Raw genomic sequence first — 16,554 nt, forward strand, 5'->3', positions numbered from 1 at the left:
CTCCTTCATGCAGCAGGTTTGTTTTTCTCCAAACAATTTAAAGCGAAGATTTGTGAGGTTTCATTTGCAATTTATTCACCAACCTGTTGAGTTTTACTGTATGTAGTTAAATTCTAGAGAAAACTTGACTGTTAAGGCAGTAAATGTCCACACGATGGCGCCATAGAACTGTGATAGAAACTGGATTCGTTTGAGGATTTGAAAGAGCCTACTTTAAGAATCATTTTAGCAGCTTTAAACACTTGTTTAGGGCTGTTTTTCAACTTGAATTTGCCCATGACTACATAAAAAAAAAACCTCTGGAGTTGACATTTTCCCTTTAATGTTTTGTTCAGGTTAATGGTGCAATACAGAATAACACAGCGTTTTGATCAAGTAAAAAGATGTTTTAAATTTTAAACTACAACTGAAAAGCAATTAAAAGTCAGGAAAATCACATTTTCCTCTAACCATTATCATGTCATATCACACTTTGCATCTCGGGGTATGACTAGACTTGATTACAGGATACACAGCTGCTGATAGAAAAGACTTGGCATTGTTTGGACTTCATTTCCCGAAAAACACCGGGGGAGGAATTTATTTTTAATTTTTTTTAAGGGTCTGCTTCTTTTTTGGCGCATGCATGAGGCAACCAAAACTGATGATAAACAGATTTTTCCTTTAAAAGGAAAAAAAAAAACATTTGTCAGTTGTTGTGCCAAAAAAAAAAAAAAAAAAGATGGCGTGCCAGAAGCTGTGCCGAGGGTGCGCGCGCAGCCTGTTTGGACTCGGCTAACTCGATTCCCCGGTTTATTTATTTCGCTGAATCACGCTGTAATACGATACGATATAATACGCTTTGAATTAAACTGTTAGCTTGTTTGTGATTGATTTTGAAACACTTTATGTTACGCCAGATTTAATAGGTTTTCAGCCAGCAAATACATGTGCCGCACAGTCCACACCGGAAGTCTCTCCTCCAAAATAAAAGCTACTTACATTTTATAAAACAGCACTTTAGCTCCACATTTACATTAATGTGGATGTAAAACAAGAATTCAAGAAAAAATAATCTTATCTAACAAATGTTTAAAACAAAATAACACAAGTTTAAGGTAAATTGTCGTATCTCAAAAACTATTTTTTTTAACTTATTTTGGATTCTGTTTCGACTATCACCCTCTAATTAAACTGCCTTACATTATCCAGGTGTCTCACACTCAGGTGTGGCTGCCATTTGTGTATTTATTCAGTATCTGGGATAATCAAACATTATTTTCCAACATTAGTTTTTTTTTTTATGAACTACTGACACTTTTGTCCAACTATTTTGATCAGAACTTGTATTAGTCAGCAAAAGCACTGCACTAGTATCCCAAAGACCACAACTAACATTCAACTAAAAGGCAGAACGTGTGTTGACTTGTCAACATGTAAAGCTTTCGATGCTTTCTGTTCAGTCACCTACTAGTTTGGTCCAGTGGGCCACTACTGTTTTAAATATTATATATATTTAAAACATAAATAGCAATACTGGATAAAATATTATAAATATGATGAAAAAGTACAATATCAAAAGGAAGTCCTGAGTCATCGCTCTCCAGGTCTGTGACTATGATCACTGAATCATTAAAGGAATAAAGAAATCCCCTGAACTCAAGGAGTTTATTGGATTTTTTTTATTGCACATGACAGGTACCTTTAAATAATAACTTAGTTTTTTGATCTGCTCCTACAGAGCAATGTCCTTTGAAAATGAGTAAGACAAAGCAGTCACAGTTTAGAGAAACACTTGAGAAAGCCTGGAAAACGTTTGATCAAAGCCACTTTAAATGATTACAAGAAAGTCTGGCTTGTTGTGCTGAGCGCCAACCATGCAAGAGAATAAAACTATTTACATTTTAAACGGAGTCAAGCGTTCAGCCTGAGATGTGAAAGACACAGGAGGAAGAAAATAAAAGTTTTATTGATCCTATTTTCCTTAATGAGTCAGATCTGCTGCTGCTGCCTCGTGCTACGACTTCATGTTAGCAAAAGGAGTGATTCAGAGTGATCTGTCCTCAAACACTAGGAAACATCTTCGAGTGAAATGAACACCAAACACTTCACCCTCCACATAAGGTTTATTGATGCGATTTTGTTTTTCCGATATGGAAACAGAATCTGATTCAGATGAAAAAAATCTTGTTTCAAACTGCAGCACAACTACACGTTAATATTGCCAAAAAATAAATAAAATCCACTCAAGAATCAAACAGTTTTACAACCTGATCTCTTAAAACTATGGATTTCTTTTTTTTAGAAGTTTTGAAAAAGCACAAACATGTGAAATGGCTAATTTTATGAAGAGTTTAGCTTCAAACAGAAACACATTCAGAATAACTGCAGGTTTATTTTTTTCCAACTTGTATTTTATATTTATTCATTCATTTATTCTTCTCACCAATGATATGTAAATTACATGTTGTCCTGCACTTTTACATTTGTGTGCATTTCAGTTTCTAAGATAACAAAATTGGAGCGCTTATCTGGGACTAACTGGAACTTTTGTATGAAAACTTCTAAACATCGTAAATATTTGCAACATTTAATGTTCGCATCCAAAAAGACAGTCTGCAGTGTGTCAGATGAAACCTGGAACTACAGGCTTTACATTTAAACAGGTCTGTGGTGTATTTTGAGACATGTTTTCAAGAATAAATATGAATTTCAAGGCACAAAAAGCAGAAATATTTAAAGATTTCAAACTTCCACACTACATAAACATTTACCAACGAACCTTGGAACCGCATCTCTACGAGTTTGTCTTAATATTCTCAACTAAACCGTTTTCCCTCCAGTCTTGGTTCTCGTGTGTATTTAGGGAGTCCTTACAAGTGCCCGCTTTGTTTCCTATATGGCTTCTCATGTGTGCTTTTAGGCTTCCCTTGCTGCCACATATTTGTCCACAAACATCACAACCAAACACATTCTGCCTGGTGTGGACTCTCATGTGTCTGTTCAAGTGCGACTTTTGGCTAAATCTTCGCCCACAAACGTCACAACCAAAGGGTTTGTAACCCGTGTGGATTCTCACGTGTCTGCCCAAAGTCGACTTGTCCTTGAAAGCTCGTGCGCACACGTCACAGCTGAACGGTTTCTCCCCGGTGTGGATTCTCATGTGCCTGTTCAAGTTTGTGTCGTCCCTAAATCTTTGTCCACAAATGTCGCAGCTAAACGGTTTCTGCCCGGTGTGGGTTCTCATGTGTCGCCGTAAATTGGCTTTAGTTCGAAATCTTTGTTCGCAAGCGTCACAGCCAAATGATTTCTGGTCCATGCAGATGTTCTCGTGTCTGCTCAGGTTTGGTTTTACAGTAAATCTCTCGTCACAGTCATCGTACGGAAACGGTGTCGGACTTGTTCGGACGTCCCTGCACGAGTCTACGTTTTTCTTCACCCTGCGATGTTTCTCGTTAATAAAGCAGCTCGACGTCTTCGTCGCTGAATGACTTCTCACGTGCATCTGAAGAGACTGCTTGTGCAGAAACTGTTCACTGCACACCGAGCAGCTGAAGGGTTTGTGGACAGCGTTACCACCTGACCCAGGAGCCCCGTTTTCAGTTTTTGGTCCAGAGTCTGACGAGTGTTTCAGCTGAGAGTCAGAGTTGTCCCCATCTCTGTCGCCTTGATAGTCCTCGCTGACTTCAGTCTCTGAAGAGTTGAAATCATCTTCATGAGTATTCAGAGCTGGGGTCCAGGTAGTCCCTGCTCCTCCACCAGCTGCTGCTGTCATCTGGTCATCTGAGCTGCTGGTTGGAAGATCTTGGTCATCATCATCATCACTCTTCAAAGGAACTGCTGGGTATTGAAACCCGAACTCCTCCTTCCTGCTGAGCTGCTCCCCCTCCGAACTGGTCCAGAGTTCCTCCTGTTCCTCCTTTATGATGAGGTGTTCTGGGTCCTGTTGGTCCGCACCAGCCCTCTGTTCTTCGGGAGCTCCTTCATTAAGCAGCATCATCTGCTGAACATCTGCAGAGAACAACAAACCACATGTACATTATAAACATCAGTAACTTTAAAGTCACACGTATATTACTTGTGTTATAGCTGAGATCACTACCTCTCAAAACTAAATCCACATAAAGGCAGACATCCCTATGACCGGCTCCCAGAAGATGACAAAACAAACACAGCCGTGAGTTGGTTCTTGTTTGGAATAAATAAAGCCTGTTGCAAAACTTCTTTCAAATAGTTCGTCAGTGCTTTTAGTTTTCAGCAGCACGTCTCCAAACTTGTCCCATCTTGTTTCCACCAGCTTCGAGACACAGTTTGACACTTACCTCTGTCATGAAACGAGTCTGCCAGACTTCTAACAGGGACTGAAGCATATGATGAAGTTACATCAGCCTTAGCCTCAATGCACTGACTCTGAGTTTATATCGGGGCAGATTTTAGATTTTCCTTCTCTTGGCTTGGAAAAGTTGCAACAAACTTTTTTCTCTGTATTTATCTGACCTTCTAGTTTTATAAATGTCTCCACGGGCTCTGAGAGGAACAAGGCTGAGGGCTCTCATCTGTGTCTGAAAATGGAGGAAAAGCCAGACGTGTCAAGGCTTTTGCGGCAAAACATTTGAACAAGCTGCTTTTACTCATAACTTTAAATCGTTCCTTTTGGTGGAGAACTTTTACTGGATCCAGGTTCTCTTTGGTTTAATGCCTCTTCTGATTGTTACATTAAAGTCAACATTTAGTGCTATAAGCTTTATTTTGATTAATTGTTTGGTTTTATATTTTATACTCTCTTTTGGTTATTCTTCAGTTTATTATGCTTGGTTTTATTATTGTATTATTGTTGGTGTGGCCATTCATATTACCATCTCACATTATTATACCTGATAAGATATATGAACTGGACAGATATGTCTATATGTTTGACCAAAATGGCTACAAAATAAAGTGATCTTAGTCTAAAACTCTGGAATGAAAGGCGGTGGACTATATGCATTCGTTTAATGACTAAATAGTTTAAATCCTGCTGGTGTCCTATGGGGGTAATCTTTTTAACAGTCTGTCACCACTGTTATTTCTTTTTTTTGTACTTTGTACTTCTTAGTCAAAACCAAGGTTGTTAAACTAAATGATAAGCAGCAGTTCACAAACCAAATGTGTGAAATGAGAAGGTGAAAAGGTGGCAGCTTGAGTGAGAGTTGTTAGCCCCGATGCTAACAAGCTAGCACCAGCTAGCTGTTTTTAGCTAAGCTACAAGGAGCTAAACCCATTAGCCACCGGAAATCTGCGCCTAAATTGAATCTAACATCGTCACAGTTGTCAGGGTGAATAAAGGAAAACAAATAAAAAATACACACCTAATTGAAGTTGATAGGTTGCAAAGAACGTGTGGGGTTCTATTTTGTCACTCACCGGCTTTTAAACGCGACAGTTCCTGTTCATATTCTGCGACTGTTCGTTCAAAAATCCCCATTATTTCTTCCACTGATGCATCCAGTCGCTGTCTGATCTGCTGTTTCCACATTTCCGCTAGCTCCTGTTCATCCGCATTATTCTTAAACTCTTAATGGGCAGTTTAGATGATTTAACTTTTTTTTTAATTTTAGCATGCCTCCTGCTCCTGCTCTTCTTCTTCTTCTTCTTCTTCTTGCTAACAGCGTTAAGGTGCATGTACCGCCACCTGCTGGTAGGGATTGTAAATCACGACAACCAGTTCGAAAGGACAAGAAGAATAACAAAAAATTCACAATTATGTTCATCGGATCCGTTACTTCGAGATAATGAGAAAACACCGCGCTGAACCGTGACCCGAGCGGGCGCCGGTTGTGCGGACTCCGCCTGCCGGACGCTCCGTCGACTGCGCCGGAGTGTAAAAGGTGCGGAGCCCTCCCTCCCCATCGGTGAGGGCTGGCCCCGCGGCGGCTGAGCTGGGAGGCGGCGGCGCTGTCTGTCGCTGTTTTGTCTGGCGGAGGGGAACTTCACGGCGGCGGCTACGGGTGTGGCTACTAACGTTATAAATCTGCACACCGGGGGAGGAAAATAATAGGATGCGCTGTACGGATTAAGGTTAAATAGTTTACATTAGGAAAGGGGGAGAGATTTGGAGAAGAAAAACACTGAAAAGTGGTGAGTCCGTTACCGTGGCTGGCAGCGGGGGATGTGAGCGCTCGCTTCAGAACAGCTGGAATACTTTTTTTTTTAATGCTGAACTTCGTGTTTTCTCGTCTATAACCTGCTCTGGTGAGGACTAGTTAAGAGGGGAATCGAGGAAAGTTACTGAATGTGTGTTTTGCTGACCAACTGAGAGAGCCACGTACGAGTTTTTTGGTGAATTAAAAAAAAAAAAACTTTTTTCACGTCGTTGATGGAAATTATTTCTTTTTTTCTCCTATAAATCTTCTCTATGAACGGACTCCGTCACGTTTGTCGCAACTCACCAAAAAAAGGGAAGTCGCGTTGCTCAACTTCAGCTCCTTGTGGTTAAAGCAGGGGGAGTCAGTCGTGATATTATATTTTCTCCTGTTTTTTTTTTTTTTTTTACCTCCCCACCAACTAAGCTGCAGACCTGAAGCGAGCACTGGGAACCATGGGTTGCACGGTCAGTCAGGAAGACAAAGCTGCGGCCGAGAGGTCCAAAATGATCGACAAGAACCTGAAAGAAGAAAAAGTAAAGGCGCAGAGAGAAGTGAAACTGCTGCTGCTGGGTGAGTGCCTCCGTCACACCTTGCAGAAGTTGCTGCAGACTTGTGCAATTTAACAATTGAGCAGGGAGGGGGAGAAAAAAAGTCCTTGATTGGTTTGCTAACAGGAAGTATTTACGTGCTGTAACACATTTGTCACTTTACATGTGACCTTCAGTTGCAACCAGATCACACATGGATGAAAAACTTGGAGGTCTTTGACCTGAGGAGGCATGCTGGCTGCATTCTGTGGTGTGCATTTGCCTTTTTTCTTAAGTTTTAACATGTTAAAGTGCTTTAAAAAAAAAAAAGTTTGGCTCGCTCTCTGACAGCGCTCAGCTCTGCCGAGTCCCGGAGGCTGTTTCGCCTCGCCGAAGCAGAATGGACTGATCCGGGACAGGAGGCGAACAAGTGGGCTTCGCCGAGCCCTTTTCAGAGCCCATTTGGGTTCATGAACACCCAGCCAGGTGGAAGTAATCCTGCAGACCCACTGCCTTCTTCAGGGACAGATCCACTCATGATAATGTGGAAGGATGGCATCTATGTCAGCTCAGATAATACTAGATGCTTCTGAGCATTTAAGGCCTGTAAAGTAAAGAGTTATTCAAAGAAGTAAAATTTTATATTGCTGTTATACTGACATGCAGTAATGAAAACATTGTTACTATCTGTGTGTGTGTGTGTGTCAGGGAGGTTTCAGCTTGAGTGTCAAACCATCACACTGGTCCCATGAGTGGAGTGGAGCTTACACTGCACGTCTAGTCTCTACTATGAATGTCTGATTATTATAATTACTGTAAGTCTTCATCTTTATTATATGTTCCAACAATACTTATAAAATAAAAAACCCAAAAAGGGCCAAATTCCCCTCCAAGTCTAAAACTAAAACCCTGCTGTGCACTAGTATCTCTAACCGAGACAACAAACATTTGAACAATAAAAAAAATGAGATCTTTTTCTTGCCTTTAGGTGGTTGCCCTGAAGCGACTATCAGAATGAGATGCCGTTGTGTAAAAAGTAACAGATGTAGCCACTCTCCTTCTAGTTGTTGTGGATTCTGATTGGAAAAAGTGTCAATTACATCCCAGAAACACTGATCCAGAAACGTTTTTTTATTTTTTTTTATTTTGTCCGCTTCTTCAAGTGAGCCTTTTTGGTCGCCAAGCTGAATCCAGCCTCTGGAGCTTGATTTAGTCTAAGGAACAGTGCAGCTCATGTATTAGTTGGTCTGCAGGACTGGCTTGTTGTCGTTGTCGTCTTTCCTGCCAGAGCTCAGAAAATTGATCCCGGATTGGTAGTAAAACCCGCGGTGAGACTTTCCCTCCTGGATCTTTTGAAGACGAGGTGGCTGGTTAAGCCGTGCCCTCGGTTTGAGGGCTAATTACACCCTCGGCTCTGTGGAGCGGGATTTCAGATCAGCAATTACCATCCGGTGCAGTCGGTGAGGGTGGAGAGAATTACAGGAGAGCTCTGGATCTGAGATGAAAAGTTTGTGCCGGTTTGAGACCACGTCACGCCGAGCTGCATTGTTGCAGCTGTGTGAGAAAGGGATTACAGCCACTAAAACAGAAATACACCGGAGAGGTCAACTACGGTGCAGAGTTTGCCAACGAGGCGAGAACTCGTGCTGCCATCTTGGTAGGTGCTGCTTGACATTCCTTATTACTGCCAGCATGGCAGCAAAAACTAGATATCAGAGGAAAAGGCTTAAATTCAACCAAGGAGCCTAATATTTTGTCATCACTTCACAGAGTGTGGCATTACATTTGTCTGTTTTTTTTTGGCATCACTAGTCTAATACACTGTGATATTTATTATACAACCTCAATTCTGAAAATGTTTGGATGTTTATGAGAACTGCAAATCATTGCATTAACACTGCATATGAAAGTATCCCAAATCTGACTTCTTTGTTCTGACTTTATTTTTAAATTTATTTTATGACAGCCTGAACATCACAAATCAGATTTTGGTCCAGACATACAGTATGTAAAGCTGCTGTTTTCAAAGGGACCTCGGTCTGATTGTTCATGTCGCATTTCATCCGATTTCTGCCTCTCTGAAAGGCGACAGATATCCCAGTTCTGTGCTGGAGTTGGTGGGAAGAGGCACGATCGAACGTAGTACTGCACTGAACTTGGAGGGGGGGTCAAATTGTTACCCGGCGGTGTGACGTCACAGCTTCTGCGCTGCGGGTCACTTCAGTGTTGTGTTAAAATTATTGTGTGAACAACTATGCACAAAAAAAAATCAATTAGATTTCAGAAACAAAAAGAAAGCATCGAGATCTGCAGTGTGAACATAGTCTTAGTGTCTTAGGACCGACAAAATCTCTGTTATCCTCGACTAAATACTGAAGTGCATGTTAGAAAAGGAATAGTTACAGAATTATGAGGAAAAAGGTTACATTATATAAGTGGAAGTTATCAGTACAGTAAATACTGACACTGGTAGCGGAGCTCTGGTTAGACTAAGTACACAAGTAAATTATGAAATTATGAACTGGTCTGGCTAGAATGAGCCTGGTAGTTTTATCACTGAGTTGAATGTTAGCTACCTGGCCTGATGTGACACCTTGTAAAGGTTCAGTTTATGTTTTTTTTCTTTTTGACCTAATGTTTGATCCGTTAGTAGAGGCACAGCTGAGCACCGAGCATGATGGGAGACTAATTACAGCAAACTCTTAGACTGAGATAGCATCCAGGACACACAAGGTGTTGACAATGTGTTGTTTTGATATACAAACAATACACACATATATAATCTTATATCACATATAAAACATAAGCAGATGTCTGTCCTCCAGATGTCTTTTAAGCTGTTTGTTACTGTCAGATGTTTATGGACACTGTAGAAAAGTCTCATTTACTTTCTTCACAGCAGAGATGATTTTTCTTGGGAACTAGGAATCAAACAAACCCGACTTCATTTCTTTGAACAGGCGAGGACCGAAACGTCACATCTCATTTTGAATGATCCCTGATTCACAGCCTTTATTCAATAAGTCGAGGAAATCGAAGAGACTCGTTAAAATGTTTCCCTTATTTTTCCAAAGCTGTAACGTAATTAGACATTTCCATGGTAGGGGCTTTGTAACAATTCTGTTCTTTCAGTCTCATATTGTTTTTACACATAGTCAGGACATATTTTACTGTTTCTACTTGAGGACAAAAAAATAAAATAAAATTCCCACGTACCTATGTCAGGTTTTCCCCTTCTGTGTCCTCAGTCCACCGCGCAGCCAATAACAAAGACAAACATAAATATTTCTGCTGTGTAAACTGAAAAACCCTCATTTATTATTTTCTTTATTTGAAGTCTGAAATCTGGAATCACAAATGTGCCACCCTGCTCCGCCTGACAAACCCACAGCTAGTATGCATCTTTACACACGCAGGGCATCTTTAACATAAACGTAGACATGTTGAAAACACACCATAACGAGTCGTTGATAGGTGCCGGAGTTGAATTAAAAATAAAGCTTTCGAAAAATGGCCAAATCTACTGCAGCGTTGGAAAAAACCAAGGTGGGTGGCGCAGTTAGAGTGATGTTCATGTGATTTATTTCAAGCTCTGATGCTTTCTGTAGTACTATCCTTTCCAAACTTTTCTCAACATGGTTTTAATCTGCCCTGTGTGGGCTGGTCTTAACCTACAGAGGGATGAAACTGCTGACATGAAATACTTTTTATTGCTTTCTTTTCTGTTATTTCCCCATGTCCTTTTTCCTCCCCATATTTCTGTTATACATTTCCCTGCCTCTCTTCTTTTGGTTTTTACCTGTCTGAGCAGTGAGAGCTGTAAAAAACGGGCTGGTTTGAGGGTGAGGTGCGTAAAGAAGCAGTCTCTTAAAGCACGTCGCTGACTCAGCATCTTTCCTGTTGGTGAGAACTGAGGCGAAGGCTCTGTGGTTCTGGGATCGATTAGGCAGGCCTGGCTGTCCAGACCTGTGTAAGCGAAGCTCCTGTAGCATAAAAAATGAAGTGCTGTTTCGAACGAAGCGGTTATAACCTCAAACAAGGTGCTGATCTTCCGTTCTCAGTGAATTTGTGTGGCAAACAGCTGTCGGCCGAAGCACTCTGGCCACTCTTGAGCCGTATCGATGTTAAAATATTGATATAATTCAGGCGATTGAATGTGTGTTAGATTTCACGGAGGCGTCCGACCTGCTGGCGTTATATTTGCACTCAGCTGACAGCCCCGCCGTCTGCTGGGGCTCTGTGTTTATTCACACGTGGAGCAGGTACCCGAGATCTGACCGCTCCAAATATAATTTAATGCCACACGTGAGCTGTGGTGCTTAAACTGAACAGGGCTTATCTGTCAGAAAATACTCAGGATGCGCTTGATGTTTATAAATAGCGTTTTCAGACTTCAGTCTCCCTCGTCCTTTGGGAAACGAGTCTGCAGAGCTTGGGGAAGGGGGATGAAGGCAAGGAAGACGCCGGGGACTCCACCAGCTCTGAGGCGTCTCCTCTGGCACATGTGAAGTCGGCGTCCATCTCTTAGAGCTGGCATCAACGACTTGATATGAAACTATTACTCTGTGAAAACCGGTTAATATTGTAATGAAAGGTCACAGGCCGCGAGTTCTCCTGGATTGTTGTCAGAAGAGCTGAAGGAAACCGGCGTTGTCTCGCTTCAGCTGTTTGTGGCCAGTTCTGCTTCTGTCCCAGCTAAACCAGGGGCAGCCCTGCAGTTTCTAACACCCATCAGAGGTCATGCACAGTGGATCCACCTGCTCCACAGCAGGCTAGGTTTTTGGATTAGACATTACGCCTATCAAGGCGCCGCCTCTCAACCAATCAGTATCCTTCGTTTTTATTTTATCCACCATTATGTTCGACTTCGAGGGAGGGATCACAGCAAAACTGAGAACTTACGTTGCACAAAACAGATGATGATCACGCTAAAGTTTGTTCCCAATAACCGCTTTTAGATCAGGAACTTTTAAATAAGATGTCCTGCCTTTTTAAGCGTACAGATGAGAGCGTCTAAGTGCAGGGCACGGCGTAGTCACTGAACTGCTTGCCTGCGTGTTCAGATTTATTTCCACAGGGATTGTTTAAAAGCTTGAATTAAATCACAGGTTAACTGGAACGCTTTTAGAGGTAGAAAACAGCCTTCTTTCATAAAAACCCCACTTACTGGACTGAACTGTTTTCGCCTTTGTTTCTTATGAAGTGCAAAAAAGTATTTAAAACAGAATAACGTTCAAACTTTAGTGTCTTAATAAAAGGCAGCACATTCATTCAATAAAACTGGAGCCTTAGCTACATATATAATTGTATGAAAATAAATAAATTCCTGTCAGTACACATATACTTCAGTGTGAGTTTATCTATATCTATGCTGTAAACAGCTGCAGCAGTCATCTGCACAGTATGTACAAATACTTGCCATGTACAGCTGTATACAGTATTTATCTATATCTACAGTTTTATAGAGTATTTGATGTGATTATTAATGTCGTTATGCTACTGGATCCTTTTGAATTTCCATATGAGATCATCCAGGTGTCATTTTTTTTCCATAAATTTAGTGACAGACCTTCACCGACCTTCCTAAAATGGGAATAATTTAAAGTTTATTGTGGCTTCTAATCGCTCAACCCATATTTCATCATTGCCAGGAGATCCCCTGCTCTTAATCGTTCCTTTAAAACCACATTGTTGCCTGACGTGGAAGTAGTTGTATCAGTGAATGGACGGACGCCTGTCTCGCAGCTGCGTCTGAGCGGGCGGTGCCGTTTGCGCAGACTCCGCCGCCGCCGCCGCGTGCGCCGGAGTATAAATGGCGCGGAGCTGCCCCCTCGCTGAGGGTTGGTCCTGCAGCGGCGCTGTCTCGCGCAAAGAGAGGGGAACTTCGCGGCGGCTCACGGGTGTGGCTTCAAACGTGACAAATCTGTACGCGGGGCAAGAATGCGCGACGACTGTTCGGGTTAAGAGTAAATAGTTTATATTGGGAAAGAAGGCTTTGTTTTTCTTTTTTAACCCCCTCCCGCCGGAAAAGTGGTGAGTGCGAGTCCGCTACCGTCACCGGCAGCGGGGGATGTGTGCGCTCGGTTCAGAACAGCTGGAATACTTTTTATTAAGGCTGAACTTTGCGTCTTCTCGTCTTTAACCTGCTCTTTGTGACCCGCTGTGAGGACTTGTTAAAAAGTTTCTAAACCTGTCTTTTTCCCCCCTCCCATATGCTAACCAACTAAGAGGTATTTTGTGGATTTTTAAACTTTTTTCCACGTCGTTGAAGGACATTGTTTGTTGTTTTTTTCCGTATATATCTTCTCTATGAACGGACTCCGTCACGTTTGTCGCAACTCGCCAAAAAGGGAAGTCTCCTTACTCAACCCTTACTCAACTTCAGCCCTCGCTGTTAAAGCCGGGGAGGAATTTGGGAGTCCGGCGGTCGTGATATTATACATTTATCCTGGTATTTTTCCCCCCACCGACTAAGCTGCAGCCCTGAAGCGAGCACTGGGAACCATGGGTTGCACGGTCAGTCAGGAAGACAAGGCTGCGGCCGAGAGGTCCAAAATGATCGACAGAAAACTGAAAGAAGATGACGAAAAGTCGCAGAGGGAAGTGAAACTGCTGCTGCTGGGTGAGTAACTTTGTCACAACTTCTTCACACTGGAGGAGGGGGGTGCAGAAAGTTGCTGCAAGCTGGCTTCATTTTGTGATGTGCATTTAGCCCACTTTTTTTTCTGGTCTTAAATGGTTTTTGCTTTGCCTTCAGATTCAGAAATGCTTTGACCCAAACATGAGGCCGTGCTGAGTTTGGAGTTGCAACAGCAGCACTCGGCTCTGTGGAGCCGGTTTTACAACACGCTCAGTGTGGGGATTATTGGGAGATTGTTAGAAGGATGGTTAAATAAAGAGGGGCAGGTTTCTCTCTTCAGGATTTGACTTGATAAAGGGGAGGAGGGGGGGTCAGACTCGGCAGGGTCTGGTCCATAATGAGTGGGCGGGTGTTTGGACAGAGGATGGACGGGCCTGACTGTTCCCAGTTTCTGGCTGGAGAGCACAAACACACACACGTTACACACACAGTCAGAGGACTGAGGGGAAATATGGTTTAATGGGCTGTTTGTAAACCTGCATGCCATGTTTTCTTGTATTTACTGGATAGACACTTTCATCCCCCTTTCGTTGATTTTTTTTTTTTAAACTAGAGTTGAGGCCATTCATTGGCTCGTGCAGCATTCAGTCTATAGTTTGGGTTCTCATTGCTTCCATTGCTGCTGCTGGATTAAGCCGTAGCGTTCACCAAAGACGCGCAGTTGACCATGTAAGTTGCAGACAACTTTCAGATGACGGTCTCAACATTTGAGGCTCTCTGCTGCAACTCGACGGCAGCCTGTTTCCAGGAAGTCGGCACGACAAAATGTCCTCCTTGGGGAAAAATGAGCTGAAAAACAAATGTTTGTTTAGTAAGCGTTTTTGTTTGTCTTCTCTGATGTCCGCATATTTGACTAGAATGTAATTTTGATTTTTATCCACCTCTTCAAGCAAGGGTTTGGGTCGCTGGGCTGATTTTTTTTTTTTTTTTTTTTTCAGCCCCTGCAGCTTGGTTTAGTCTAAGGAACAGTTCAGCTCATGTGTTTTAAAGAGGTCTGTTGGTCACTGAGTCATAAGATTGACAAAAATAAATCTTGGATTAATAGTAAACCCGCAGTGAGTCTTTCCCTCCTGGATCTTTAGAAGACGAGGTGGCTGGTTGAGCCGTGCCCTCGGTTTGAGGGCTAATTACACCCTCGGCTCTGTGGAGCGGGACTTCAGCTCACTAGTTGCCATCCGGCGCAGTGGGCTGAGGGTGGAGAGAATTACAGGAGAGCTCTGGATCTGAGATGAAAAGTTTGTGCCGTTTTGAGACCAGGTCGCGCGGATCGGCGTTCGCCCTCCTCTTTCGCAGTTGGGAGAACGTATTGCGGCATGTGGAGCCTGTACCTGAAAACAAACCCGCAAAATCTCAAGAATGAAGGAAGGGATTGGTATAACAGGAAGCAAGGTTAAAAAAACAAAAAAGAAAGTGGTTTTGGCAGATGAAAGTTTTAATTTAAACAGATTTAGTAACTAAAGGATGCAGGATTGCAGCTTAGAGTTGCATCTGAAACAACAGCCTCGCTGTTAGCTGGATGAAGGTGTTAATCCTTTCATACGTGTCACATCACTCCTCCATGTTGTTGTTTTTTTTTTTTTTTTTTTTAAAGATATCTGCTTCCATCGGATCTTTCTCAGCATCTACGAAAACTCTCACCGCTGCTTTCTGGGCAGAGGTGATTCGTTTTGGAAACCGTGAATCGACCAAGCTCTGCTGCAGGATTTCCTGTTCAAGCAGAAGTCTAATTTCTTCGTACCGGCGAAGGGCGGAAACGCCGCTTCTCGTCTTGAATGATCTCTGATTCACAGTCTTTGTCCAACAAGTTGAGGAAGATGAACCAACCACACACACACACACACACACACACACACACACACACACACAAAAAGACTCATTAAAATGTTTCCCCCTTGATATTTTAAAAGCTGTAAACAGCCAAATGTAATTAGGCATTTCCATGGCAACGGCTTTGGCTAAATCGGCCTCACCTTAAGAAGGCTGTGTGAGAGTGTGCTTTGTCTTGTTAGTTGTCCCCAGAAGAAGCCATTAGTTAATGTAGCGGTGAGGATTTCATGCCATGGAGGCTCAGGCCTTCATTACCGGGAACAAACACTTGCTCACAGGCTCCTCTGTAGGATTTTTTTTTTTTTTTTTTGGATTTTGATTGACATCGAACATCCATTCCGTCCCTTAAAAGGACACTTCATGTTTGCGTAGGAACTTCCTTTCTTTTCTTTCTTCCTTTTTTTTAAAGCGCTCTGTGCCAAATGAGTGTTTCCCCTCTGCACCACGGTCCGCTTTAAATGTGGGGGCACCAACACGTTGGCAAAAAAAAAAACAACCATAGCTCGGCTCGCCATGTGCTCGCCGTGAAGACGTAACGCACACGCAGTCCAGGCTGTCTCTGGCGTAAACAGGCTCGACGGGAAGCGCCGTTATGTAAATACTTTGGCCCACAGACTTGGAGCGTACACGCAGCCCGTGGCCACTGTCCAGAGGCATTTCCACTGAACACAAATATTTGTTTGTGCTAAAAAAATATATGCGTCGCGTATAAAAATGAAAGAAGTGGAACTCACGCCTTTTTCTTACCTCACCGCTGTCACATCGACAGGGCAGAAGTGAGAAATGAAACCTGTTTTTCCAAGCTGGAGCTGAAATATACAGATTGCGATCTTGGAAAGGAGACAGCTTGGTTTGTTTTGGGTTCTTTACAACTGTTCCTATTGCCTTTTTTAATTTTTTTTTTATTTTGGGGGCGTAGTCTACAGGCCATATAAAGCACCACACATTACAGACTCTGTTTATGATTTAGTCACTCCTGCAGCGGTGGCCTCAATACTATAAAACAGTTTCCCGAGGTTACAGCAGTCATGCATTAACAGCCTCATTGCTGTTAATATTGAAGCGGCATGTTACGCAATCAAGAGTGTTGCTTCTGTAGTGTGACAGTTTTGTTGTTCTTGGATCTTTTTTTTCTTTTGAACAGCTATTTTGTAAAAGTAAAATAAATGTTTCTGAAAGAAACATTAAAATATCTTAGCTATGCGTATCTTTTTACTTTTCCTTGAGTGTTGATTCGTTGCCAACCACTGATATATTTTCAAAATGTCATATTTTATTATGCTTTTATTTTGTGATTTCAGCCAAATAATTTCATCAGACCTGCCACATATCTTTGAAGGAAGTCGACTGAAAACAGAAAGTTACTTTAGAGTGAGGCTCAAATTATTAAGAAAGGAATACTACCAGTTTTTTTTTTTTTGTTTTAATTTTTGAAAATTCTCTGAGCTTGGAGAAC

The 16,554-nt window shown here is 42.2% G+C and overlaps 2 protein-coding genes across 5 annotated transcripts in view; one reads left to right on the top strand and one right to left on the bottom strand.

Annotated features, from left to right (window-relative positions):
- Positions 1-2,086: 2,086 nt before the first annotated feature.
- On the bottom strand, positions 2,087-6,528 carry LOC108235636 (zinc finger protein OZF-like). Of its 2 annotated transcripts, none has more exons than XM_025005842.2 (2): positions 6,408-6,528; positions 2,087-3,990 (listed from the first exon to the last, which is right to left on the bottom strand). In XM_025005842.2, exon 2 carries the CDS (start codon positions 3,977-3,979, stop codon positions 2,777-2,779), a length of 1,203 nt encoding a protein of 400 aa, XP_024861610.1. In that variant the 5' UTR covers positions 3,980-3,990; positions 6,408-6,528; the 3' UTR covers positions 2,087-2,776. The 2 variants fall into 2 exon arrangements, with proteins under 2 accessions (XP_024861610.1, XP_017271246.1); XM_017415757.3 differs by lacking the exon at positions 6,408-6,528 and adding an exon at positions 5,383-5,759.
- Positions 5,942-16,554, top strand: part of LOC108235740 (guanine nucleotide-binding protein G(i) subunit alpha-2-like) — a 50,578-nt gene continuing 39,965 nt past the window's right edge. The window contains exons 1-2 of one of the 3 annotated variants that reach the window (XM_017415938.3): positions 5,942-6,096; positions 6,528-6,674. In XM_017415938.3, coding sequence (XP_017271427.1) covers positions 6,557-6,674 — 118 coding nt within the window. In that variant the 5' untranslated portion in view covers positions 5,942-6,096; positions 6,528-6,556. Of the gene's footprint in view, positions 6,097-6,509; positions 6,675-12,515; positions 13,254-16,554 lie in introns of those variants that run through there. The other 2 variants (XM_037975520.1, XM_017415936.3) reach the window with 2 other exon arrangements.

Source organism: Kryptolebias marmoratus, linkage group LG4 (assembly GCF_001649575.2).
Source record: "Kryptolebias marmoratus isolate JLee-2015 linkage group LG4, ASM164957v2, whole genome shotgun sequence".
In the NCBI taxonomy this organism is placed as follows: Eukaryota; Metazoa; Chordata; class Actinopteri; order Cyprinodontiformes; family Rivulidae; genus Kryptolebias; species Kryptolebias marmoratus.

What these genes read in the sequence shown, in the direction of transcription:
- LOC108235636 (XM_017415757.3), bottom strand. Translation starts at nt 5,494, where the DNA reads ATGTGGAAACAGCAGATCAGACAGCGACTGGATGCATCAGTGGAAGAA. An exon ending in ACTGTCGCGTTTAAAAGCCG is followed by an intron (nt 3,991 to 5,382) that starts GTGAGTGACAAA and finishes TGTTCTCTGCAG; the next exon opens with ATGTTCAGCAGATGATGCTG.